The 27689-nt window shown below is 37.0% G+C and overlaps 1 protein-coding gene across 1 annotated transcript in view; it reads right to left on the bottom strand.

The window, feature by feature from the left end:
• Positions 1–1324: 1324 nt before the first annotated feature.
• The window catches only part of RGS22 (regulator of G protein signaling 22), a 165636-nt gene continuing 139271 nt past the window's right edge, over positions 1325–27689 (bottom strand). The window contains exons 22-27 of the mRNA XM_043484148.1: positions 25921–26100; positions 21700–21858; positions 7372–7470; positions 2917–3010; positions 2730–2810; positions 1325–1604 (exon numbers count right to left, since the gene is read on the bottom strand). Coding sequence (XP_043340083.1) covers positions 1594–1604; positions 2730–2810; positions 2917–3010; positions 7372–7470; positions 21700–21858; positions 25921–26100 — 624 coding nt within the window. The 3' untranslated portion in view covers positions 1325–1593. The remainder of the gene's footprint in view (positions 1605–2729; positions 2811–2916; positions 3011–7371; positions 7471–21699; positions 21859–25920; positions 26101–27689) is intronic.

Raw genomic sequence — 27689 nt, 5'->3', positions numbered from 1 at the left:
GGCAGATTTGTTACTGTCTCTAGTTAATAAGGGGGCTTTTGCCTTTTAAAACTCTTCTCTTGCTACCCTAACAGTTTATCACACAGACAACTAGGATGTCCATTAAAGAGAGGGATTCCTGGGTTCTGTCCAAGAACTACTGAATCAAACTCTCAGAGAGTGAGCCCAGGAATCTGCATTGCTAGCAAATGTTACAGTGAGTCTTATGCACACTGAAGTTTGAGAGCCACACAGATTTAATATACAGCTTCTTTAGAATTGGGAATAGGGATAGGGACAAGATGAGGAAGGCTCTTCCCTCTATATTTTGGGTCAATTTATTGCTAGGAATATCCCTAACCACTTGTTGAATGTATCTGCCAACCAAATACAGCTGACCCTTGAACAACACGGAGGTTAGGGGCACTGAACCCTCCCTCCATAAAGTTGAAATTCTCTGTATATCTTATAGCAGGTCCCTGTATCCGTGGTTCCTCCATATATGCAGTTCTGCATCTGTGGATTCAACCAGCCACAGATCCTGGAGTACTGTAGTGTTTACTATTGACAAATATCTGCATATAAGTGGAACTGTATAGTTCAAATCCATGTTGTACAAGGGTCAACTGTATACTGAATGCTCAAGGAACATTTTTGTTAAAAGACTATTTAAGGAGCAAAACATGGTTCCTTCAGGTCTGTGATAAAATATTTTGGTTCTTCTGAGATAGAATTTTTTTATTCTAAATGAGTTAAAGGTTTTTCTTTTTAATATAGTCTTATATGTTATGTGTAGATCATGGCATCTGGTCCCATCACTTCATGAGAAATAGATGGGGAAACAGTGGAAACAGTGTCAGATTTTATTTTGGGGGGCTCCAAAATCACTGCAGATGGTGGTTGCAGCCATGAAATTAAAAGATGCTTACTTCTTGCAAGGAAAGTTATGACCAACCTAGACAGCATATTAAAAAGCAGAGATATTACTTTGCCAACAAAGGTCCATCTAGTCAAGGCTATGGTTTTTCCAGTGGTCATGTGTGGATGTGAGAGTTGGACTGTGAAGAAAGCCGAGTGCCGAAAAATTGATGCTTTTGAACTGTGGTGTTGGAGAAGACTCTTGAGAGTCCCTTGGACTGCAAGGAGATCCAACCAGTCCATCCTAAAGGAGATTTGTCCTGGGTGTTCACTGGAAGGAGTGATGCTGAAGCTGAAACTCCAATACTTTGGCCACCTCACCTCATGCGAAGAGTCTTTCATTGGAAAAGACCCTGATTCTGGGAGGGATTGGGGGCAGGAGGAGAAGGGGATGACAGGATGAGATGCCATCACCGACTTGATGGACATGAGTGTGAGTAAACTCCGGGAGTTGGTGATGGACAGGGAGGCCTGGTGTGCTATGATTCATGGGGTCGCAAAGAGTCAGACACGACTGAGCGACTGAACTGAACTGAAGTGATGTTATGTGTACAGAAGAGCTGTAATTTTTAAACTGTGGAAGTAAAGCCAAACTTTATTTAGATGACAGGCTTGCTCTAAAGCAGACTATCAAAAAATCCTCTAAAGCAGACTATCAAAAAATCACTTGTGCTTCCATGTTAGTTAAAACTTGGTTTAAAGAGTTCCTGCAAAGAAAAAAGAAGAAATGACTGAAACATAATCAGTGAGAGAAAATTTAAATTCAAAACAACAACAAAAACTTAAAGTTGTAAGTAGGATCAAAAAAGTTAACAAATGAGTCAGCACATCCTAATGTTGGAGGCAGTGTGATGTTGATCTAAGGGGTAAAGGAACTGACAGGAGCACAGTGGTTAAGGATAAATCTGAAAAGAAAAGAGGTGAGCAGGCTAAGAGCATAAAGGCCTGATCATCATACCCTTCCAAGAACCAGAAAACTAAGGATTTTGAGAAACAAAAATCTAAGCTACAAAATAGAAGAGAAATGGGACTTTTACTGGGTCCTTTGAGTATTAGCTCAATGGGTTGCACATATATTACATTACACTAGTAATACTACTTTCTAAGGGCATTGTTAAAAACTCAAACATTAGTATTTGATGAAAACTGTATAATCACATCAGTATCTGTATGAGAAAAGGATCCCAGCTTGATTTTCAGTTATTAATTATCAGTTCCTTCTTGTATTCCCATCTTGGGAAAACGGAACTTAGAAAAACTCAGCTTGCAAAACCTTGGAAAACTGAGCCCACTCTTCTATATTCTTTGTGGAAAAGAAAACTAGATAAGGAGTAGATAGAAGCAATAAATGATCATTCCCCAGGGGCCTTCCTATGCAGGAGACGGTGCCATTCAAAGAGGAGGCAAGTTACTCCTGCCTATTAATTTGTTAGTGGAGAGTGTAAGTAGGGGTGTGTGTGTGTGTGTGTACTCATCGTGCAGATGTCCGTGTGCATTAGTGTGTGAGTCAGAGGGACATGGATGGGACTGATTAATTCAGTCTATGAACTTCTGCTGTACCTAGCAGCAGGGTATACACTCCCATGAGTACTGTCAGTCTGGAAATGGTATGCAGTGTTGGGTATATGTCATAGTCTTTCCTCCTCAGCAGAAGAGAAGAAAACAGAGACAAAGAAATGGGACACCTACACTCTGAAATTCCTAACTTGGGGGTCAGAGCAGTTGGGAGGGAGTCAGTCCTCATCCCTTTCTGCCCTCTCCAGATGGCCAGGTGAGAGAGTTCTAACAACAAGGAAGAAAGAACTGAAATCGGACGGTCACTTGACACTCACTCTGGATGTTGTGGGAAGATACAGTCTTTTTCACAGACAGAGTGGAAGCAGTAGACTTGAAATTTGTAAAAGATGGAGTGGCTGCACGGAAATAAGAGAAACGGTAAGGTAACATTAGCAAAGCCCTCTGAAATTAATCTGTGACAGAAGATAACAGAGCACCCTGGAAGCAAAGAACAAAACTTACCTGCAAACAATTTTCTTTCTAGTTCCTCTTGAATTTTGAGAAGAATCCTTTCCTGTTCTAGGGCTTCTATGTACTTTGAGTAGCACCAGGTTGGCTACAAAAACAATTTGCAAAATTAATTTTAGAGATATTTGCCCCAGGAAATAAACTGAAGGTAAGACAGCTTATATCAGCCCCTTCATTTAAAGGCCTTAATGTCAAAGAACAGAATATAGAAAACATGCACATTTCATACATTTATAATTAGATGAATTTTCACAGAGCTTACCGATTTAACCTGGGTACAACTAACTGTCATTGATCTATATTTATATAGATATATTTATGATGAAGTAAAGGTATTTCTCTTTAGCCTTGATCTAAACTTTAATAATTTCATTTTTCTTCTAGTTTCGTTAAGATATAATCAACACATAGCACTGTTTAAGCTAAAGGTATATAATAATAATGATTTGACATACACATCACGAAAGGATCACAAGAGGTTTAAAAAACACCTTTCATCACATATAGATGGAACATTAAAGAAACAGAAAAAAATTATTCCTTATGATGAGAAGTCTTAGATTTACTCTCTTAACAGTTTTCAGTTGTAACATACTATTTATATATATATATTAAAAATTAACAAAATAAATGAAATCTAAAGATATTTTAATTTATTTAAAATATACATTTATCTGTCCCTTCTCCCCAACCTTCCCCCCAGCCACCATTAGCTCATTCTTGAAGTCTGTAAGCCTGTTTCTGTCTTGCACATAAGTTCATCCGTATCATATCTTTTTAGATTCCACAAGTAAGGGGTGTCATACGATATTTCACCTTCTCTGTCTGACTTCACTCAGTATGACTCTCTCCAGTCCATCTATGTTGCTGCAAATGGCATTATTTCAATCTTTTTAATGGCTGAGTAATACGCCATTGTAAATATATACCACATCTTCTTTATCCATTCCTCTGCTGGTGGACATTTAGACTGCTTCCATGTCTTAGTTACTGTAAACAGTGCTGCAATGCACATTCAGATGCATGAATCATTTCGGACCATGTTTTTCTCCAGATATATGTCCAGCAGTGGGATTGTAGGACCATACGGTAGCTCTATTTTTAGTTTTTTAAGGAACCTTCATACTTTTCTCCACAGTGGCTGTATCAATTTACATTCCCACTAACAGTGCAGGAAGGTTTGCTTCTCTCCACACCCTCTCCAGCATTTATTGTTTGTGGACTTTTTGATAATAGCTACTCTGGCAGGTATGAGGTGATATCGTATTGTATTTTTGATTTGCATTTCATTATAATTAGCAATGTTGAACATCTTTTCATGTGCTTAATGGCCATCTGTATATCTCTGGGGAAATGTCTCCTTAGTTCTTCTGCCCATTTTTTTGAGCGGGCTGTTTGTTTTGATGCTGTTGAGCATCATGTGTTGTTGTTGTTCAGTCACTAAGTCATGTCTGACTCCTTCAGCCCCATGAACTGCAGCATGCCAGGCTTCCCTGTCCTTCACTATCTCCTGGAGTTTGCTCAAACTTATGTCCATTGAGCCAGTGTTGCCATCCAACCATCTCATCCTCCACTGCCCCCTTCTCCTCCCGCCCTCAATCTTGCCCAGCATCAGGGTCTTTTCCATGAGTCAGCTCTTCACATCAGGAAGCCAGAATACTGGAGCTTCAACTTCAGCATCAGTCCTTCCAATGAACATTCAGGGTTGATTTCCTTTAGGATTGACTGGTTTGATCTCCTTGCAGTCCAAAGGACTCTCAAGAGTCTTCTCTAGCATCACAATTCAAAAGCATCAGTTCTTCATCACTCAGCCTTTTTTTTTTTTTTCACTCAGCCTTTTTTGTATAGTTCTTCTGTGTATTCTTGCCACCTCTTCTTAATCGCTTGTGCTTGTTTGGTTATTGCCGTTGCTGTCCTTTATCATGCCCATCCTCACACGAAATGTCCCCTTGGTATCTCCAATTTTCTTGAAGAGATATCTAGTCTTTTCCATTCTATTATTGTTCCTCTATTTCTTTGCACTGTTCACTTACAAAAGTTTTCTTATCTCTCCTTGCTATTCTCTGGAATTCTGCATTCAGTTGGGTATATCTTTCCCTTTCTCCTTTGCCTTTTGCTTCTCTTCTTTTCTCAGTTATTTGTAAGGCCTCCTCAGACAACCCTTTGCCTTCTTGCATTTCTTTTCTTGGGGATGGTTTTGGTCACCATCTCCTGTACAATGTTACAAACTTCTGTCCATAATTCTTCAGGCATTCGTTCTACCAGATCTAATTTCCTGAATCTATTTGTCACCTCCACTGTATAATCATAAGGGATTTGATATAGGTCACACCTGAATGGTCTAGTGGTTTTCCTACTTTCTTCAACTTAAGCTGGAATTTGGCAATAAGAAGCTCATGATCTAAGCCATAGTCAGCTCCAGATCTTGTTTTTGCTAACTGTATACAGCTTCTCCATCTTCATCTGCAAAGAATATAATTAATCTGATTTCTGTGTTGACCATCTGGTGATGTCCATGTGTAGAGTCTTCTCTTATGTCATTGAAAAAGGGTGTTTGCTATGACCAATGCATTCTCTTGGCAAAACTCTGTTAACCTTTCCCCTGCTTCATCTTGTACTCCAAGGCCAAACTTACCTGTTACTTCAGGTACCTCTTGACTTCCTATTTTTGCATTCCAATTCCCCATGATGAAAAGGACATCTTTGGTGTGAGTTCTAGAAGGTTTGTAGGTCTTCCTAGAACCGTTCAACTTCAGCTTCTTTGGCATTTAGTGGTTGGGGCATAGACTTGGATTACCATGATACTGAGCAGTTTACCAGCTGTTTGTAAAATTTGGAGATTAATCCCTTATCAGTCACATCATTTGCGCATATTTTCTCCCAATCTGTGAATTGTCTTTTCATTTTGTTTATTGTTCCCTTTACTCTGCAAAAGCTTTGGAGTTTAAGTAGGTCCCATTTGTTTATTTTTGTTTTTATTTCCCTTATTCTGGGAGATAGACAAAAAAAGATATTGCTATGATTTATGTCAGAGTTTTCTGCTTATGTTTTCCTCTAGGAATCTTATACTGTCTGGTCTCACATTCAGGTCTTTAATCCATTTTGAGCTTATTTTTGTGTGTGGAGTTAAAGAATGATCTAATTGCTTTTTTTTTTTTTCACATGTAGCTATCCAGTTTGCCCAGCAACATTTGTGGAAGAGACTTCTTCTCCCTTTATTTTTACACTGTGTTTCTGAAACTTAATGCTAGTCATTTGCTAATAAATGTTCTTCTAAATGGCATTAGGTATCACACACTTTTAAATATATATTTTTCAATATATGGCTTCACAAAATTGGACATTTATCTCAATAATAGCTTCATAATCTATCAGTTATTTTAGCTGGGAGGCTGAACATATTTGACATTTCAAGTACCAGAAGGATTGTTTCTTAAGCTAGTATGAGCCTATGATACAAACACTTTTTGTATCAATCTTTAAAAATGTACATAAGTTAAACTTATAAAATTTCTGGGACATTATATTAATGTATGTTATAAGTATAAACATAAAAATTGTATATATATTAGTTACTGATCATGTATTATCAAAAAGATATATTAGCTATTGATCATATATATACATATATTACTTATTGATCAATTTTATGACCACTTAAAATAATTTAAAAAATTGATACTAGCATTTGACATTCTTCTTTCTTCTCTTGACCTAAGAATATATCAACCTACATATATTCTTATATATACAATTATTTCTTTTCCAATAAGATAGTTATCTCAACTCCTGCCACTAAAATCTTCTTCATATGTATCCAGAAATTATTTTCTCTGATTATGTTGTTCAGGATCAGCTGAAATTGTAATGTTCTCTGAAGACTCAAGGAAACTCTATTCCAGTCTCTCCTCATGGAATTTTAGCCTCATTTTCAAACAAACATATATCTATTACTTTTTAAATGGACTGTAAAGAAAGCTGAGCACCGAAGAATTGATGCTTTTGAACTGTGATGTTGGAGAAGACTCTTGAGAGTCCCTTGGACTGCAAGGAGATCCAACCAGTCCATCCTAAAGGAAATCAGTCCTGGATGTTCATTGGAAGGACTGATGCTGAAGCTGAAACTCCAATACTTTGGCCACCTCATGCGAAGAGTTGACTCATTGGAAAAGACCCTGATGCTGGGAGGGATTGGGGGCAGGTGGAGAAGGGGATGACAGAGGATGAGATTGTTGGATGGCATCACTGACTTGATGGACATGAGTTTGAGTAAACTCCAGGAGTTGGTGATGGACAGGGAGGCCTGGCGTGCTGCGATTTATGGGGTCACAAGGAGTCGGACACGAATGAGCGACTGAACTGAACTGTCTGAAAAATGACTCAGCTATTGCATTATGCTATCCAATGCTCTAGAGAAGAAGTGATATCTTTGATATCTTTGCTGCTTACCTGTCGGCCGTATGCTTGCATGCCTAAACCTGGGTCACTAGTTAAAGTAGCTGTTTTGATAGCAGATCCTGAAGTACTTGAATATTGTTTGATTCCATCCTGTAATTATATTAAATTAAATTATTCTAAAAAGGGGGTTATTAAGGACACTTACTACTACAATAAGATAATAATATCCTTATGCCATGTAGTATGCTTCACATACTATATTTAATTCTACTCTGCTATATAAGTTCTCTTACTATTTCATCTCATAGGAAAAAAATGAGGTTTTGGGAAGTGAAGTGGTTTCCCTTAGGTAATAGGGCTGATCAATGGTAAGGCCAGGATTCAAAACCAGGTAGGCTCACTCCTATCTACTACAATATACTGTCTTGGATCAATAATACCTTACAATTGTATAGTTGAATACCCTACAAGTTCTTTTATTCATATCATTTCAATTAATCCATCTCATATCATATGAGATTAATATTATCACTATCAGTTGAAAGATAAAATTGAGGTTAAGAGGGTTAAGAGTCATGCCTATGGTTACCTAGGTAAACCCAATGCTTTTCATAGTAAATGATTTTTTTCAGAAGATATATTTTCATGTTACAAAAAAATCATGAGTTTTCCATATTCACTTTTTCCAATATTTTCTCATATGTCTTCATTGACAATAGCATCTTGGAACAAACTTATACTCTATTGGTCTTCTTTACCTTATACTTTCTGTGTTAAAATAAATGCATGTGAGAAATCTGTTGTTACTAGTAAGTGATGGGAATACATTTACCGTATATAGTATGAATATTTAAATTAAAATTCCTATGTTTTCTTTAGGATTATTCACCCTACAAAATGATTGTCAATATTTGTACCTAACCATGTTAGCATTTACTAGTTGACAGATATAGACAGATCAGAATATCACTTATGGACACTTGCATTTCCATAACCAAAATGTAATATGGATGATACAAACATACATTCTGGATTTTCTGGAGAGATAGTAATTTAAGATTTTCTCTACTCTCATTCACACTATATGTTCCAACTTTTGTTTCAGACAATATATTTACCAAAGCAAACTTTGGTAAAGAAAATACTTGGGATGACACTTAGAGAGCTGTGAAGTTCTTCCTAAGAATTTGAGATACAGTAAGAGATCTTCTTTATATCCTCCTTACTTCTATAACCTTTATTCAATAAGTGTACATTGAAAGAACTCCCCAAGTAGTATGGTGGTAAAGAATCTGCCTGCCAGCCAATGCAGGAGACACAGGAGATGTGGGTTCAATCCCTGGGTGGGGAAGATTCCCTGGAGGAGGAAATGGCAACCCACTCCAGAATTCTTACCTGGAAAATTCCATGGACAGAGAAGCCTAGTGGGCTACAGTCCTTAGGGTCACAACAAGTCAGACACGACTGAGGCACACATGCATACATTTAGAACTATTTGTTAAACTGTTGGTAAAGAATCTGCCTGTAATGCAGGAGACCCTGGTTCGATTCCTGGGTTGGGAAGATCTGCTGGAGAAGGGATAGGCTACCCACTTTAGTATTCTTGGGCTTCCCTTGTGGCTCAGCTGGTAAAGAATCTGCCTGCAATGCGGGAGACCTAAATAGAGCTTACTATTTAAGACTAACTCAAATTAACCTTTTCTTTGAGATCCTTTACTTTCCCCCCACAAATAATTAATTACTAAATTTCTGGGATTTCAGTTTTTTGTTTATATTCTTTTCAGTTAAGTATATGTGTGTGTCTTTCTATCCTTACACTATATGTAAATTTTATATTCATATCCCTAGCATATATAAAAGGGATAAATAGATCATCAATAAAATTCTATGAAGTAGATGATCAATAAAAGTCTGGTGAAAGAAGGAAGAAAGGGATTAGGATAGGGAGCTCTTTTTGAGAGACTATTTAGGCCACATTAGTAAAAAATGCAGCAGGCTCACATAAGACTCATCTGATTGGTGAAGTTATTCACATGCCACAGACATAATCAGAAAAAAGCTCCAAACATACTTAAGTTAGACAACGTTCTATTTTTTCCTCCCTAAATGAACCCTTCGAGTATATTTTCTTCCTGAGCCTACCAAATTAGTATCACATTCATGTGGCTCAGTTGGACACGTACTTTTGCCTCAAGGGTCTGAAGAAGGTAAATATGAGGATTTTTATTTAGTGAACTCTGTTTCTTGTCAGATTATATAGATTGGGCCAGATGCATAGTTGGTTTGAGGGAGAAATCAGCTTTTGTATTATATGATCTATCCCTTATTACCCAAACCACTGGAAGGGAAATAACTGCAGAAATTTTTAAAATAAATAATCTAAAACTAATTATATTTAAGTGTAATAACATTTCATTTCTATACATGAGCTGTGTGCTCAGTGATTCAGTTGTGTCTGACTCTTTGTGACCCCACGGACTGTAGCCCACCAGGCTCCTCTGTCCATGGGATTTTCCAGGCAAGAATACTGGAGTGGGTTGCCATTTCCTCTTCCAGGAGATCTTCCCAACACAGGGATCAAACCCATGTCTCTTGAGTCTCCTGCATCAGCAGGTGGATTCTTTACCACCAGCGCCACCTGGGAAGATACAAGTTGCTCATAAGCTGTATATGAGTAAATATTTGCCCTGTGATTAAAGAACTTTTAATACATCAGCAAAAATATATGAAGTCATAGTGTGAAGAACTGATTCAGTGGAAGCAAGATTTCACAGACACCTCTTCCTATTTTCTTGCTCTTAGGCCTTCCCCGACTCCCACTCTATACTGGAAATGCCCTCAAACTCCAGATGATAGAAAACATCAACTAAAGAGAAGCTTTTGAAAATCTGGTAATTTTTTGCAGCATCATTCATATAAAAATGTTATTATATATTACATACTTAGTAAAATATTTCTAACAGGAAGATATGAATAATAACAATACCACAAAGATTAAGAGATGCAATGTTACCAGTACCTCTGCTCCCTTTTGCGTCACCTTCCCAATCACATCATCTATCTCCACCCATCCTACAAAGGTAACCACTGTACTGAGTTTTGTGTTTATCATTCCTTTTTTTAAATATTTTACCACATTTGTATTGATTCTTTTTATATGAATTTTAACTTTATATAAGCAGAGTTGACTGGTTATATTTTTGCAACTTTTCCAGTCAACAGTATATTCCTGATACATTGTCTATGTTTATTATTGTAGTATAGTTTATTTGTTTTCCATCACAGCACAGTGTTCTACTACTTGAATTTATTTTTACCAATCTCCTGTTAATAGATATTTGGATAGCTTCTTATTTTTTGCTTTTGAAAACATGGGTGCTGTAAACCATGTGCATGTCACCTGATACTTGTGTCCATGTCACCTGATATTTGTGTCCATAAATTACTCTAGGATATATGTATTTACAAGTAGATTTGATAAATTGAAGGCTAAATGCATCTTTTAACTTACCAGATAAAGTAAAATTGTTTTCTAAAGTCAATCTACACTCCCATCCATAGTGTATTAGAATTCTGACTACTCCCTATTACTGGTGGTTGAGAAAAATATAAGACATTTCAAAATGAGCAAAAAATAACAGGTGATATCCCATAAAACCACTGCAAGAATAAAACAAAATGAGAAGTCCAATATTTTAGTTGATAACAGCACTCTCCAAGAAATCCAATCATGAATAATAAAACTCTAACATAGGAGCCCAAAATGGATAAAATATTCCTATACAAACATTTGCATATATGACATAAAACTCCAAATCATAAATGCAGAAACTCAGAACAGAAACAGATCAAAACATTTTAAAAGAAAAATGTAAAATGACTGTTTACTGAACTTAAAAAAGATTGAAAAAACCAAAAATCTCTCAGAAATGAAGTACCCAAGGTATCATGAATATGGATCATAAAGAAAGTGTATATATACATATATATACACAAATATATGTAGCATTAATATAAATCCCCCTCTTCCAAACTTGGCAAAATATATACACATATAGACTCAAGAACTTGAGCAATCCTCAAACAGAAACAAACCAAGAAATCTGCATAAGACATCATATTCAAAATTCTGAAAACTAAACACAAAGAAAAGAATCTTGAAAGCAGTGAGAAACAATAAAGGAAAAAGAAAGAACAAAATAAATCTTGAAACATCAAAAAAGAAGAAAAATAGAGCAAAAGTAGGGGTAAATACAACAGACTTTTCCCTTTGAGTTTCCTGATTTATGTTCAACAGTTGAAGCAAAAATTATAAAATTGTCTGATGGGATTCTCAATATATGTTGAGAAGTATTTAAGATAATTGTAAACAGGTGAGGGGAAAGAGACTTAAAGGGAGGTAGTTTTGAGACCCAAACTGGTAAAATGTCAGCACCAATAATTTGAGAAGTTATGCTTGTATAAGGCGATATCTAAAGCAACTGCTGAAACATCTAAACAGAGATACACCAAAATGAAATTCTAAGAGATGTTCAAGTAACACACAGGAATATAAGACAAGGAAATAGAAAAAAGAAGAGAGGGAATAAGCAAAACAGAAAGTACAATGACAGATTTAAAAACATATTAATAATTACATTAAAGATGCATAGACTAAATATACCAATTAAAAGAAAGAGATTGGTGGACTAGATTAAAAACAAAAACCAAACACTATCATGACCCAACTATATGCTGTCTACAGGAAACTTAATTCAAATATAATGATATAAGTAGTAACGTAAACAGATGGAAAAAGATACCACGTGAAAATCAAGATACCAAGATGATACTATAGCTTTGGAGAAGTTTGGCAGTTCCTCAAAAGCAGCCAATAATTCAACTTCTAGGTCCCAAGAAAAATTAAAACATGTCTATATATATAAGGTTGTGTAAGAATGTTCACAGCAGTATTATTAATAAAAGCCAAAGAGTGGAAACAAACCAATATATCAACTGATGAATGGATAAGCAAAATGCATTACAACCATACAGTGTAATATCAGTTAGCCATAAAAAGAATAAAGTACTGACACATGCTACAAAATAGATGAACCTTGAGAATACCATGTTAAGTGAAAGGAGCCAGTCATAAGAACCACAAACTGTATTATTTCATTTATATGAACTGTCCAGAGACAGAAACTAGATTAGTAGTTTCCAGGGGCTAGGGAGGAAGGAGGAAAGGGGGGTGACTGCTAATGGGTATACAGTTTCTTGGGGTGATGAAAATGTTCTACAGTTAAGTAGTAGTGATAGTCACACAGCTCTGCAAATATACTAAAACCATAAAATTGTGCACTTTAACAGTGTAAATTTTATGGTATGAGAATTAAATTTCAATAAAGCTGTTATAAAATAAAAGCACGCAAATAAAAGAATAAGAAAGAGGAGGAGGAGACAGCAGTGGGAAGTGGCTACATAATATTTTATTGTAATAGCCCAAAACAGGAACTAACTCAGATGTCCTTTAATGAGTGAATGGCTAAAGTGTGGTACAATGCACTACAGAACACGTCCACAATAAAGAGGATGAGCTACAGATACACATGAAAACGTGGATTGGTCTTCAGGGTATTTATGTTGAGTGAAAAACGCCATCTCAGAAAGTCACATATTGTATGATTCCATTTATAAAACATTCTCAAAAATGACAAAATTATATACATGGGGAAAAGATTCATGGCTAACAGATATTAGGATAATTGGTTGGAGATGACTTACAGTCACAAGGAACATCTCTGGGGTGCATCTTGAATAGAGTGTTGGTTACTTGAATCTACCCACGTGACAAAACAGCACAGAACTATACACACAACTTATATCAATATCAATTTCCTGATTTTACTTTTACTTTTACTGTAATAGCAAAGTGTAGCCACTGGGGGCAACTGGGTGAAAGGTACATGAGACTTTACTATTTTTGCTATATCCAATGAATGTTAATTATCTCAAAAATTTTTTCTAAAAAAATTAGAATTTGAAATTTTAAAAAATAGCAATAACATTATCTTGAATATAAAATACTTTGGAATAAATTTCACAAAATATATTCAAGATGTCACAGAAAATGCAAAATCATTGATGAGAGAAATTAAAGAAGAACTAAACAGAAATAAACTGTGTTCATGGATTAGGAAACAAAATGTTGTTATGATATAAACTCTCAAATTGACCTATAGGCTTACTACAATTCTGATACAATATCTCAATAGTTAGTTAACATGTGAAAAATTGTTCCATCTTATTAATAATTGCATGCATGCTCAGCTGCTCAGTCATGTCCAACTCTTTATGACCCCATGGACTGTAGCCCACCAGGTTACTCTATCCATGGGATTATCCCAGCAAGAATACTGGAGTGGGTTACCATTTTTTCCTTCAGGGGATCTTCCTGACCCAGGGATCCAACCCAAGTTTCCTGTGGCTCCTGTATTGGCAGGCAGATTCTTTACCGCTGAGCCACCTGGGAAGCCCTTACTAGTAATTAGATGGATAGAAATAAATGAATTAGTATGATGACACACCATTTGTCATCAACAGATGGACAAAAATTTGGAAGTCTGAACATAGCAAATGAAGAGAAATAGGAACATAGACTGACACACACTCATACTCTATTACTTAACCATTCCAAAAACATTTTAATCACGTGAATATGGAGGTATTTACAGGAATGTTGCTTGCAGTGCTATCTGTAAAGGTATAAATTGAAAAAATACAATAAAGAAATAGTTAAATAAAACAGTATATTTATGCATATGATGGGAATGCAGCAATAAGCTGAATAAATGAGATCTATCTAAGTAGAGCAGTGTGGGTAGAATTAAAAACAACACTAAATTTAAAATGCAAGATGTAGAAAGCACAATATGTGCTATGGAATGAACTATGTCTCTCCCAAATTCGTATGTTGATGTCCTGACTTTCACTGTGACTGTATCATGAGATAGGGTCTTTAAGAGGTGGTGGTTGTTGTTCATTTCCTAAATCAGGTCTGACTCTTTGTGACCCCATGGACTGTAGCATCTCAGGCTCCTCTGTCCTCCACTATCTCCTGGAGTTCATTCAAATTCATGTCTATTGAATCAGTAATGCTATCTAACCATCTTGTCCCTGCAGCCCCCTTTTCCTTTCGCCTTCTAACTTTCCTAGCATCAGCAGGGTCTTTTCCATTGAATTAGCTCTTTGCATCAGGTAACCAAAGTACTGGAGCTTCAGCCTCAGCATCAATCCTTTCAGTAAATATTCAGGGTTGATTTACTTTAGGATAAACTGGTTTGATCTTCTTGCAGTCAAAGGGACTCTAAAGAGTCTTCTCTAGCATCATAATTTGAAAGTATCAATTCTTTGGCGCTTCACCTTCTTTATGGACCAACTCTCACATATGTACATGACTACTGGAAAAACCATAGTTTTGGCTATATGGACATTTGTTGGCCAGTAATATGTCTGCTTTTTAATATGTTGTTTAGGTTTGTTGTAGCTTGTCTTCCAAGGAGCAAACATCTTTTAATTTCATGACTGTAGTCACTGTCCTTAGTTACTCTGGAGCCCAAGAAAATAAAATCTGTCACTGCTTCTACTTTTTCCCCTTCTATTTGCCATGAAGTGGTGGGACCAGATGCCATGATCTTAGTTTTTTGAATGTTGAGTTTCAAGCCAGTTTTTTCACTCTCCTCTTTCACTCTCATCAAGAGGCTTTTTAGTTCCTCTTCACTTTCTGCCATTACAGTGGTATCATTTGGGTATCTGAGGCTGTTGATATTTTTCCTGGCAATCTTGATTCCAGCTTGTGATCTACCCAGCCTGGCATTTTGCAGGATGTATTCTGCATATTTGGAGAAGGAAATGGCAACTCACTCCAGTATTCTTGCCTGGAAAATCCTGTGGATGGAGGAGCCTGGCGGGCATAGGGTAGTAGAGTCGGACACAACTTAGCAACTATACTTTTCATTCTGCATATAAATTAAATAAACTGGGTGACAATATCCAGCCTTGTCATACTCCTTTCCCAATTTGGAACCAGTCAGTTGTTCCATGTCTGATTCTTTTTTTTTTTTCCCATGTCTGATTCTAACTGTTGCTGAATACACGTTTCTCAGGAGACAGGTAATGTAGTCTGCTATTCCCATCTCTAAGAATTTTCCACAGTTTCTTGTGGTCCACATAGGCTTCCTCATAGTCAATGAGGCAAAGTAGATATTTTTCTGGAATTCCCTTGCTTCTGTATGATCCACTGGATGTTGGCAATTTGACCTCTGGTTCCCCTGCCTTTTCTAACCTCTGGAAGTTCTAGGTTCAAATATTGTTGAAGCCTAGCTTGAAGGATTTTGAGCATAACCTTACTAGCATGCGAAATAAGTGTAAATGTATGGTAGTTTGAACATTCTTTGGCATTGCCTTTCTTTGGGATTGGAATGAAAATTGACCTTTTCCAATCGCCTTTTCCTGTGGCTACTGCTGAGTTTTCCAAATTTGCTGACGTATTGAGTGCAGCACTTTAACAGCATAATCTTTTAGGATTTTAAATAGCTCGGCTGGAATCCCATCACTTCTACTAGCTTTGTTCATAGTAATGCTTCCTAAGGTCCACTTGACTTCACACTCTAGGACATCTGACTCTAGGTGAGTGATCACACCATCATGGTTATCTGGGTCATTAAGACCTTTTTTATATAGTTCTGTGTATTCTTGCCACCTCTTCTTAATCTCTTTTGCTCTCTTAGGTCCTCATCATTGTTGTCCTGTATTGTGCCCATATTTGCCTGAAATATTCCTTTGATATCTCCAATTTTCTTGAAGAGATTTCTAGTCTTGCCCATTCTATTGTTTTCTCTATTTCTCTGCATTGGTCATTTAAGAAGGCTTGCTTGTCTCTCCTTGCTATTCTCTGGAACTCTGTATTCAATTGGGTATATTTTTCCCTTTCTCCCTTGCCTTTCGCTTCTCTCCTTTCCTCAGCTATTTGTAAAGCCTCCTCAGATAACCACTTTGTCTTCTTGCATTTCTTCTTCTTTGGGATGGTTTTGGTCACTGCCTCCTGTACAGTGTTACAAACTCTGTCCATAGTTCTTCAGGCACTCTATATACCAGATCTAATCTCTTGAATCTATTTGTCACCTCCACTGTGTAATCATAAGGGATTTTATTTAGGTCATACCTGAATGGCCTACTGGGGCTTCCCTGGTGGCTCAGGTGCAGGAGATCTGGGTTCAATCCCTGTGTTGAGAAGAACCCCAGGTTTAATCCCTAGGTTGGGAAGATCACCTGGAGAAGAGAATGGTTACCCACTCCAGTATTCTGCCTTGGAGAATTCCACGGACAGAGGAGCATGCCAGGTCTCAGTCCATGGGGTCACAAAGGGTCGGACATGACTGAGCAACTTTCACTTTCACTTTGAATGGCCTATTGGTTTTTCCCTACTTTCTTCAATTTAAGTCTGAAACTTGCAATAAATAAGGAGCTGATGATCTGAGTCACAGTCAGCTCCAGATCTTGTTTTTTTCTGGCTGTATAGAGCTTCTCTATCTTTGGCTCCTTCTCCTCTCCCTTCACAGATCACAGCCTTGTCGTGATGAAGGGGCTTGCATAACTCTGAAGCTATCAGCGAGGCCGTGCTGGATCACCCAAGACAGACCAGTCATAATGAAGAGTTCTGACAAAATGTGGTCCACTGGAGAAGGAAACAGCAATACACTCCAGTATTCTTGCTGCGAGAACATCATAAACAGTTTGAAAAGGCAAAAAGATATGACACCAGAAGATAAGCATCCCCAAGGCCAGAAGGTGTCCAATACGCTACTCGTGAAGAGCAGAGGACAATTATTAATAGCTCCAGAAAGAATGAAGAGGATGGGCCAAAGTGGAAAAGATGCTCAGTTGTGGATGTGTTTGGTGGTGAAAGTAAAGTTCAATGCTGTGAAGAACAATATTGCATATGAACCTGGAATGTTAGGTCCATGAATCAAGGCAAATTGGATGTGATCAAGCAGGAGATGCAAAACTGAACATTGACATCTTAGGAATCAGTAAACTAAAATGGATGATAATGGGAGGCTTTAATTCAGAAGACCATTATACCTACTACTGTGGGCAAGAATCCTTTAGAAGAAATGGAGTAGCCCTCATAGTCAACAAGACAGTCCAAAATACAGTACTTGGGTGCAACCTCAAAAAATGGAAAGATCTTGGTTCATTTCCAAGGCAAACCATTCAACATCACAGTAATCCAAGTCTGTTCCCTAACCATTGATGCTGAAGAAGCTGACATTGACCAGTTCTATGAAGATCTACAAGACCTTCTAGAGCTAACACCAAATCAAGGTGTCCTTTATAAGAGGTATTTAGGGTTAAATGAGGTCATAAGGGTAGGGTCATAATCCAAAGGAATTGTGGCTTTTCAAGAAGAGAAAGGATGAGAGCTCTCTTTCTCTCTCCAACTTGTGAGGACACAAGAAGGTGGCCTTGTACATGCTAGGAGAGGTCCCACCAAGAATCCTATTAGCTGGCACCTTGAGCTGGGACTTCTAGTCTCTTGAACTATGAGAAAATTAATTTCTGTTGTTTAAGCCATGTAGTCTGTAATATTTTGGTATAGTTGCCTGAGCAGACTAATAAAATATGGTACTATTTATGTAAGTTAAAGTACATACAAAACAGTCCTCTGTATCATTTTTGAATCCATATACCCATATAAAACATTATCTTAAAAAGGAGTTGTTAAATAAAAATAAATAAATTAATTAATTTTTTAAAAAAGGAGTTGTGAGAACATATCCAAAACTTAATGGTTGCTCTTGGAAGTGGGGAGGGTAATAGAACTCAGGGTTGGGGCCTTTCCTGGTGGCTCAGTGGTAAAGAATCCACCTGCCGTGCAGGTGACATGGGTTTGATTCCTAATCTAGGAAGGTCTGACATACTGTGGAGCATCGGAGCCTGTGTGCCACAACTACTGAGCCTGTGCTCTAGAACCTGGGAGTCACAACAAGAGCAGCCACCACACCATGGCTAGAGGGAAGGCCGTGCAGCAACGAAGACCCAGCACGACCAAATAAATAAATAAAATTATATATTCAAAATAAAAAAAAAAAAACTCAGGACTGGGGTTAAGAGCGTTTAGTGTTCTGCACTATTCCACTTCCAAAGGAAAAATGAAAAACTAATGTAAAAAATGTTAACAGTGTTTATGTTGACCTGGGGAAATATGGGGGTTACAATTATATTACTTTTATACCTTTAGATATATTTTAAATTTCTTTTAAAAAAGAGAATAGGGGTGAAGCTTATAAATAAGATGAAATATGTTACTTGTTACCCCTTCTCAAGTAAAAAAATAAGGAGGTAGATAAATTAATAACTTCATGGACAAAGAGGCAGCCTGGGCAACTTATGACTCATAAATTTCACAGTCAGTGTATCATTCTCCAATTTTAATATTGAAAATGCTGTCCCAAGCACATAATACTATCTCATTAATTCATTTGTTCCCATATTTATTTGGTAAATAATGATAAATAATTGAACATGTGCTGGATAGTGGTGGAAGTATTTAATAAGTCAGATTGTATCTTTGAGGATCTCAGTTCAGTGAGAAAGACAGATGCAAAAACTTACTCATAAGACAAATATAAAGTGCTCTCCAAGAGAGGTACATAGATGAGAGGACATTTGAGATAATTTTTTTTAACTTCAAAACAAGTCTGAAACCTCTGACTGAAGGCTTAAAAGTCACTAAAATCCATACTTTATAACTTCTCTGTGTTTTTGCTCATCCCAGATTCTACAAATATACACATAGCATTTGCAGAGAAGAAACCAATTCTGAGTCCACACTAGAACCATTTCTTTGACTTGCTTTTCACTGCTTTTGTTATTATAATCATACAGAATGGCCTGCCTCAGAGAATCCTGCCCCTCTGCCTGACTGTTAAAGTGCTGTGGGTTCAGAACCCTGTGTATGGTGTTAGAAAGTGTTCTAGTTTCATTCTTTTACAAGTGGTTGACCAGTTTTCCCAGCACCACCTGTTAAAGAGGTTGTCTTTTTTGCATTGTATATTCTTGCCTCCTTTGTTGAAGATAAGGTGTCTGTAGGTACGTGGATTTATCTCTGGGCTTTCTATTCTGTTCCATTGATCTATATTTCTGTCTTTGTGCCAGTACAATACTGTCTTGATGACTGTGGCTTTGTAGTAGAGCCTGAAGTCAGGCAGGTTGACTCCTTCAGTTCCATTCTTCTTTCTCAAGATTGCTTTGGATATTCGAGGTTTTTTTGTACTTCCATACAAATTGTGAAATTATTTGTTCTAGTTCTGTGAAGAATACCATTGGTAGCTTGATAGGGATTGCATTGAATCTATAGATTGCTTTGGGTAGTATACTCATTTTCACAATATTGATTCTTCCAATCCATGAACTCGGTATATTTCTCCATCTATTTGTGTCCTCTTTGATTTCTTTCATCAGTGTTTTATAGTTTTCTATGTATAGGTCTTTTGTTTCTTTGGGTAGATACACTCCTAAGTATTTTATTCTTTTTGTTGCAATGGTGAATGGTATTGTTTCCTTAATTTCTCTTTCTGTTTTCTCATTGTTAGTGTATAGGAATGCAAGGGATTTCTGTGTGTTAATTTTAGAACACTTTATAACACCATACACAAAAATAAACTCAAAATGGATTAAAGATCTAAATGTAAGACCAGAAACTATAAAACTCCTAGAGGAGAACATAGGCAAAACACTCTCCAACATAAATCACACCAACACCCTCTATGACCCACCTCCCAGAATATTGGAAATAAAAGCAAAAATGGGACCTAATGAAACTTAAAAGCTTTTGCACAACAAATGAAACTATACGCAAGGTGAAAAGACAGCCTTCAGAATGGGAGAAAAAAATAGCAAATGAAGAAACAGAAAAAGGATTAATCTCAAAAATATACAAGCAACTCCTGCAGCTCAATTCCAGAAAAATAAATGACCCAATCAAAAAATGGGCCAAAGATCTAAACAGACATTTCTCCAAAGAAGACATACAGATGGCTAACAAACACATGAAAAGATGCTCAACATCACTCATTATCAGAGAAATGCAAATCAAAACCACAATGAGGTACACACCAGTCAGAATGGCTGCTATCCAAAAGTCTACAAGTAATAAATGCTGGAGAGGGTGTGGAGAAAAGGGAACCCTCTTACACTGTTGGTGGGAATGCAAACTAGTACAGCCACTATGGAGAACAGTGTGGAGATTCCTTAAAAACTGGAAATAGAACTGCCATATGACCCAGCAATCCCACTTCTGGGCATACACACCAGGAAACCAGATCTGAAAGAGACACGTGCACCCCAATGTTCATCGCAGCACTGTTTATAATAGCCAGGACATGGAAGCAACCTAGATGCCCATCAGCAGACAATGGATAAGGAAGCTGTGGTACATATACACATGGAATATTACTCAGCATTAAAAAGAATTCATTTGAATCAGTTCTAATGAGATGGATGAAACTGGAGCCCATTATACAGAGTGAAGTAAGCCAGAAAGAAAACACAATACAGTATACTAACGCATATATATGGAATTTTAAAAGATGGTAATGATAACCCTATATGCAAAACAGAAAAAGAGACACAGATGTACAGAACAGACTTTTAGACTCTGTGGGAGAAGGCGAGGGTGGGATGTTCTGAGAGAACAGCATTGAAACAAGTATACTCTCAAGGGTGAAACAGATCACCAGCCCAGGCTGGATGCATGAGACCAGTGCTCAGGGATGGTGCACTGGGAAGATGCAGAGGGATGGGATGGAGAGGGATGTGGGAGCGGGGATCGAGATGGGGAACACATGTAAATCCATGGCTGATTCATGTCAATGTATGGCAAAATTCACTACAATATTGTAAAGTAATTAGCCTCCAATGAATAAAAATAAGTAGGGAGAAAAAAAAAGTATGACAAATGCAAAAAATAAAAAAAAAAAAAAAGAACAACCCTGTCCACCTGTAGATGGCAGGAAAGAAGAAATTAACACATCCCCTGCCCGAGGCTTGCCATTGTAGATGTTTGCAAGATTAATGGCCTTTTTAACTTTGCTTCTTTGTCTCCCCCCAGTCTCTGATCTATAAAAATCTGGCATCCAGACCTCGATAAGATGGTTATTTTGAGGCACTAGTCTGCTATCTTCTGGATCAGCTGGCTCCCTGATTAATGTCCCTTCCTTGCCTCAACCCCTCAGATTCACTGGCCTGTCGTGTGGTGAGCAGAGAGAGCTTGGACTCACTAACAATATCACATGCCCTTTAAAAGTCTGATTATACCCCAAATGATTCTTGTCTCACCTTTACCAATTTTTCATCTTCTATGATTACCATTTTCTTTTTCTGCTTACTATATTCTTGTCTTCTCTCCAAAACACTCATAATTTTTTCATCAGTTAAGTTCTTCCTAAACTCACAGAACTGAGGCCAATATTTAAACAGAACTCCAAAAATTGTCATCTGTATAAAAAACAAAGTATGTCTCAGATTACAATTTTATACAAATGTACCAATTTAAACTCTAATTCACCATAATAATGGATTAACTATTCTATCTTTAATATACAGCATGTTTCCTCCAACTTATTGTCTCCAAACATCTTGGTATAGTTTAGCTCGGCACATGCTTATCATCAATGTTTTTTTTACTACCAATGAGAAGTCTTTCTTTTAGAAAAACACACTTAAATAGAGTTAAAAGTCACTTTATATTTTATGTTTCCCTAACCAATTGATTGTATTAATAAAGAATCCATTAGGTCTTTTAAAATAAGAAATATATGTTTTCTTTTAAAACTTATACCAGTTGATCCGCCACACACGGCTGTTTTATGCAAGTATTCCAAATATTCAGTTCATCAAGGGGGACTCCTCTCCACCCCTCCTTTCCCTTCTTTTAGAGAAAGGAAATACCATTTTGCCTCTGGAAAAGCTCTTAAACAAAGCTGCAGATCTAAGAATAAATCTTGAGTAACTTTTAAATGATACAATCTCTCTTTTATGTGAGAGCAAGAAAAGTAACATTTAAAAAGCAGAGTGGTATCCTGGACAAATGCTTTCTATGAGGATACTCTACATTAAGTGATTAATTGTGATATTTATAGAGATAAGAATTGTTGCTTAAATTTTCATGCCAAGTTTTTCCATTAGTTCCAGAGGCACACGTTACTTCCAAGAAGGTAGGACTTGCCACATCAGATCAAGCCCAACATCTTGTTGCTGGGGAATGGCCTTTACCTAATGCCCTGGAGAAAAACGAACCATCCCATTAGGCTCTAAGCCAACTTTTCAGCAGAAAAGTGGAGTTTTTAGAAAGTAAATGCTACAGTGATCAACAGAGTCCTGAACTGATACATTTCATCACTCCTCCTTTCTGTACATGAATATCATTAGTAATTCTATAATTACTCCCTTTACCATACCATCTTGTCACTGAATTATACAGCCTCTTGGGATTGTGAACACAAAAGCTAAAGATACTTTATTTGACGAAGTGTAGGCTTTAAAAAAGTTTTCATTTCCATTTATCTACCATGGATCTTGGGGCTTTCCAGGTGGCATTAGTGGTAAAGAACCCACCTGCTAATGCAGGAGACATAAGAGCCCCAAGTTTGATCCCTGGGTCTGGAAGATCCCCTAGATGAGGAAATGGCAACCCATTTCAGTATTCTTGCCTGGAGAATTCCATGGCAGGCTATGGTCCATAGGGTCACAAAGAATCGGATATGACTGAAGCAACATAGCATGCACGCCATTCTTTTAAGTAATCCCCTGCTCCAATGTTAAAGGATCATGGTAGTTTTTATATGAATTTCTTAAACTTAAACACTCCTCTTCCACCTCCATTTACCAACTACTGACCCTACTTCTCAGTTCTCTCTCCAAAACCTGAGTCATTTCTAGCTCTCAAATGTATTTGTCACCTAGAAGGCTTCCCCTAAAAGTTACCCTATTAGGGCACAATATTTCAAGGCAGACATAAAATCTCTCTATTTCTGGGAATCCCTTGGAGGTTCAGTGGTTAGGGGTCCACACTTTCATTGTAGGGGGCATGGGTTTGATCCCTGGTCGGGAAACTAAGATCCTGCATGCAGAACAGGGTGGCAGAAAAAAAAAAATGCTCTATTTCTAAAAGTTGCAGTTAATAACATTCATGTTATTCATGAAAATTGCCCTGTACCTCAGAACCTTAAAAGACAACCAGACTGTTAGAAAATTTTTTAATAAATATAGAGCTACTTCCCACACTGCCAGTGGATGGGCAATGACTGCTGCATGAGTGAAGAACGTCAGTGAAAATATGGCTGAGTGACAAAAGCAATACTAAAACAGGCAACAGCTTTTTATTTACTATTCAGTCCTTTCACACAATGTTGCTCTATTTCCAATTTGATCTATTTCTCTCATGATTGATCTCTTCTCACATCATTCATTCATGTTTTCAAAATGATACTATTTTGTGCTAGGCATGCAGGCCACAGCAGTAAATAAGAAACAGTCCCTATTCTCAAACACCTTACAGTCCAGTGGGAAAGTCAGACATGAGAACAGCTATTTTCAATTTTGTGTGCTAAGTGTTCTGACAGGGACAAACATAGGATATCACAGAAGCTTAAGGGAAAGAAAATGAGACTGTGAAAAAATCTGGAGGGAAGAAAGTAAGGCCTCTCTATGGAAGTACAAATATTTCAGTGGGACTTCCCTGTGGTCCCGTGATTAAGACACCATACTTCCACTGTAGGGGACATGAGTTTGATCCCTGGCTGGGGAACTAAGATCCTGAATGCTGTGTGGCCAAAATAAAGCAAAAAGAAAAAAAGAAAAAAAATTAAAATCAATGCAGGGGTGCAAGTTCAATCCTTAGTCAGGGAATGAAGATCCCACATGCTGTGCAGCCAAAATAAATAAAAGTAAAAAATCTAATATTTCAGTAAGACAGAGATAGATGGCAATGAGTGAAAAGGCATCTGGTTAGAGAGATATAGAGGAAGGAATATGGTCTTCAGTCTGAGGACAATGGGAGTAGTCAAAATAGACAGCAGAGAAGTGACATGATCAAATACACATTTTGAAAAAGATGGCTCCATCTGCAGTAAGTTAAATGGTTTTGAGAGAGTCTAGGGGCAGGGAGTTTTGGTAATCAATGTGAGACACTGCAGACGTGAACTGAGATAGTGGCATGGAATTGGAGAAAAGTAGATAGAATAACAGATAAGGAGACAAATGGATACATGTTAGTGACTGAAGATCACCAAAGGTCAGGGAACAAAGGAGAGAGAAGACATGAAGACGGCAACCAGATCTCTGGCTTGCACACCTGGGTAGGAGGTATGTCCTTATCTGAACTTCCTTAGGGAACACAGAAACAATTGATTTGGTGAGGTGAGACCCCTAAATATTCTCTTGTTCCCTGATACCCTAAAGATTATATTTAACATATATCTGGGACTTTGTTTTGGGAAATGAGACAGAAGGCATAAACTAAAGGACTCCAGTAAAGTTCCCTGGCTGCACTCCTTGGACAGTGTAGTGGAACCAACCAACATAAGCAGCTCCAGACATTCACCATCAGCCTCGAGGCTGTGATCTGGATAGGCAAGCCTTGGCCTGGCTATCAGGAGACCTAGGCTAGGCTAAGTGATCTTTTCATTAACAGATGCTACAATTCTGACACCATGTTTTCTATTTCTCCCTAGCACATCCTCAATCATTTGTCTATATTTTTGCCTATTTTAATGCATATTTTGGATGGTGAGTCTGCTTTCGGTTCCTTTTAGGACTTAGAACACAGCTGGCTTGCAAATGAAAATGTTAAGGAATAATGGTCTTTTTCCATGCTCAAGGGCATTCATACCCTAAATCTCTGTTTCATATCACTTAAATCATGACAGGGCCTTCCCTATTACCCCTATTATAATTTATTTTTCTTAATCATTTTTCAGGAACAACATCACTAAAAGGCTTTTCAAAATGCAAATAAACTATGTTCAGCAAATCACTGTTTTCTATTATTTATCTTAAAGAGAAGTAACTTGAGCAGGTTAACAGGCATGATTTTCCTTTCATGAGCTTGTGTACTTTATGTTGGTTGGGTACTTAAATCTCCTCTCACTTACTTTATGAGCTATGTGAATATTCCAACTTTTAAAAATACACAAATCTTGAGACATATATTTTGCACATTTTTTGTGGTAGCAGATATTTTAAAAGGAAATATGAATGGTGGGAAAGGAAGGAGAAATTAGTTGGGGATTTATAAATTAGAAATAAAATAATAACCATGCAAAGTCAAAGTATAGAATTTTAAAAATTGTATTTGCTGCATATTACCATCAGCAAAATAGCAAGTTACTAGTTTCTATGTTCTGTGGCATTCACAACATTTTTCTAACTATTTAGAATAAATCCCAGGATTAGAAGGATTCAAACCTTGGCAAATATGAATAATGCAAAAACTTTAAAAGAATATCTAGACTGCTAATCTATTTTAAAGTATGCTTACTACATGCCCTGATATCTTACCTGTGCCTCTCTGAATACATATGGTCCCAACTCCTTCCTGTGTTCAATAATCTTCTGGGCTTGCTCTACTGGAATGTCAATTTGTAAAGCTGGGGGAATGCTGGAATTAATAAAGCAGTTGATAATAGTCATAATCTTCTTGTGTATGATAGACTCATCACAATGAGAATGGCACAAGTCCTAAAAAGGAGGAAAGATAGGTCAATACATGATTAATGCATTAATAGAACACTTTATACAATACATCAATATATCTTTCAGTTAATATAATTTTAACTTCAGGTCAAGAGAGTACTGGGACATGTCAAGACTACCTTAAAAATCATAATTTTATTTTTCTTGGATTTGAAGAACCTAAGACTTTTTTTCTTTTTTGCTCCTAACCTGTGTCTTCATGTCTGTGTGTGTCATATTCTGCCACCCATTCTTCTGTTAATCTTTGCCTTTTAAAAGAACCTAAGACTTTGACACATATACCTTAAATAAATACAGGTTTCATTTTAATCCTGATTGCTTCTTCTCCTGGCAAAGGAGCAGCTTTAGTGTCTGCTTTGACTCATTTAACAAATTCATATTAAGTACTTGCAATATGCCAGACCTTGAGGTGAGCCCCAAAACACAGTGCCTGTCCTTTAAAGGCTCAGTATAGGATGAGAAGCAGGAAAACACATGATTCCAATCTGAGATAGCTAATAAGTGGTACAATGGAGAACAAGCACCTAACTCAAGTTACAAGTGTATACAAAAGCTTTTTCCACAACTGCTTCTATGCCAAGGTGATTTAGACTAAAAAATGCTAGCAATATAAATGGGAATGCTGTATTTAATGGGTGTATTATTATGCATCTCAGTATCTGTATTTTTTCAGAAAACCTATTAAATTATTATCTTTATAGCTAAAGAATTTAAATATAGTAGTGATACATTTAAAAGACCCAGTTTTATGTCACAGATGTAAGGCTATCACTTTTTAAGACAAAGAGGTAGCTGAGGTTGAATTATGACAATTCTTTGCTAAAAATATTGTTCACTAAATCACTAGAAAACACAAAAGTTTGGAAACTTGTAATTCTAGGCCAGAAATTAGCCAACATTTATTAAGTGCTCACTGTATGACAGGCATTGTAATAACTGTTTAAGGACAGTTAAAGAAAGAAAATTTCTAGTGTTTGCCATATAAAACATTATACAAATAAGTTATAAGTTTGGCATAAATTATATGTGAAAAATCTTGATATAAGTGTTACATTGAGACAACAGTTAGCATTTTTATGCGATTTAGAACTCCCTCAGAAAATGCCTATTTATAACACATGCTTGCTATGTTACCTAAAATTAAATTTTTTGCTGTTACTAGTGAAATTATCATGTATTTGGCAAGCCGAGTTAATTATTATTTTTTAAATTAATTTTTATTGGAGTATAGTTGCTTTACAATGATCCTGGTTTTTTATTATTATGGAAATATAAGGATTGTGAAATAAAAACAAATTTGTGAAATTATACAATGTTAATTTTGAGAGTGCAGAGTCAGAATTTAGACAGAATCCAACCTGGTGTTTTTTCTGGTTTTTATGCCCTACTCTACCATTACTGAGTTCACTTTTACTTATTGTTAAGGTCTCAGTTTAAGCACACAGTGGACTCTTGAACATGGGCGGGGGGGTGGGCGGGGGGCAGTTAGGGGCACCAACCCCACCCTTGCAGTTAAAAATCCCCACATAACTTTACAGTTGGCCGTCTGTATCTGTGTTTTCACACCTGTGGAT

The sequence above is a fragment of the Cervus canadensis genome, chromosome 12 (genome assembly GCF_019320065.1).
Source record: "Cervus canadensis isolate Bull #8, Minnesota chromosome 12, ASM1932006v1, whole genome shotgun sequence".
NCBI classification, from domain to species: domain Eukaryota; kingdom Metazoa; phylum Chordata; class Mammalia; order Artiodactyla; family Cervidae; genus Cervus; species Cervus canadensis.
Note: the sequence above shows the minus strand (reverse complement) of the source record. Positions and strands in the feature narration are given on the sequence as shown.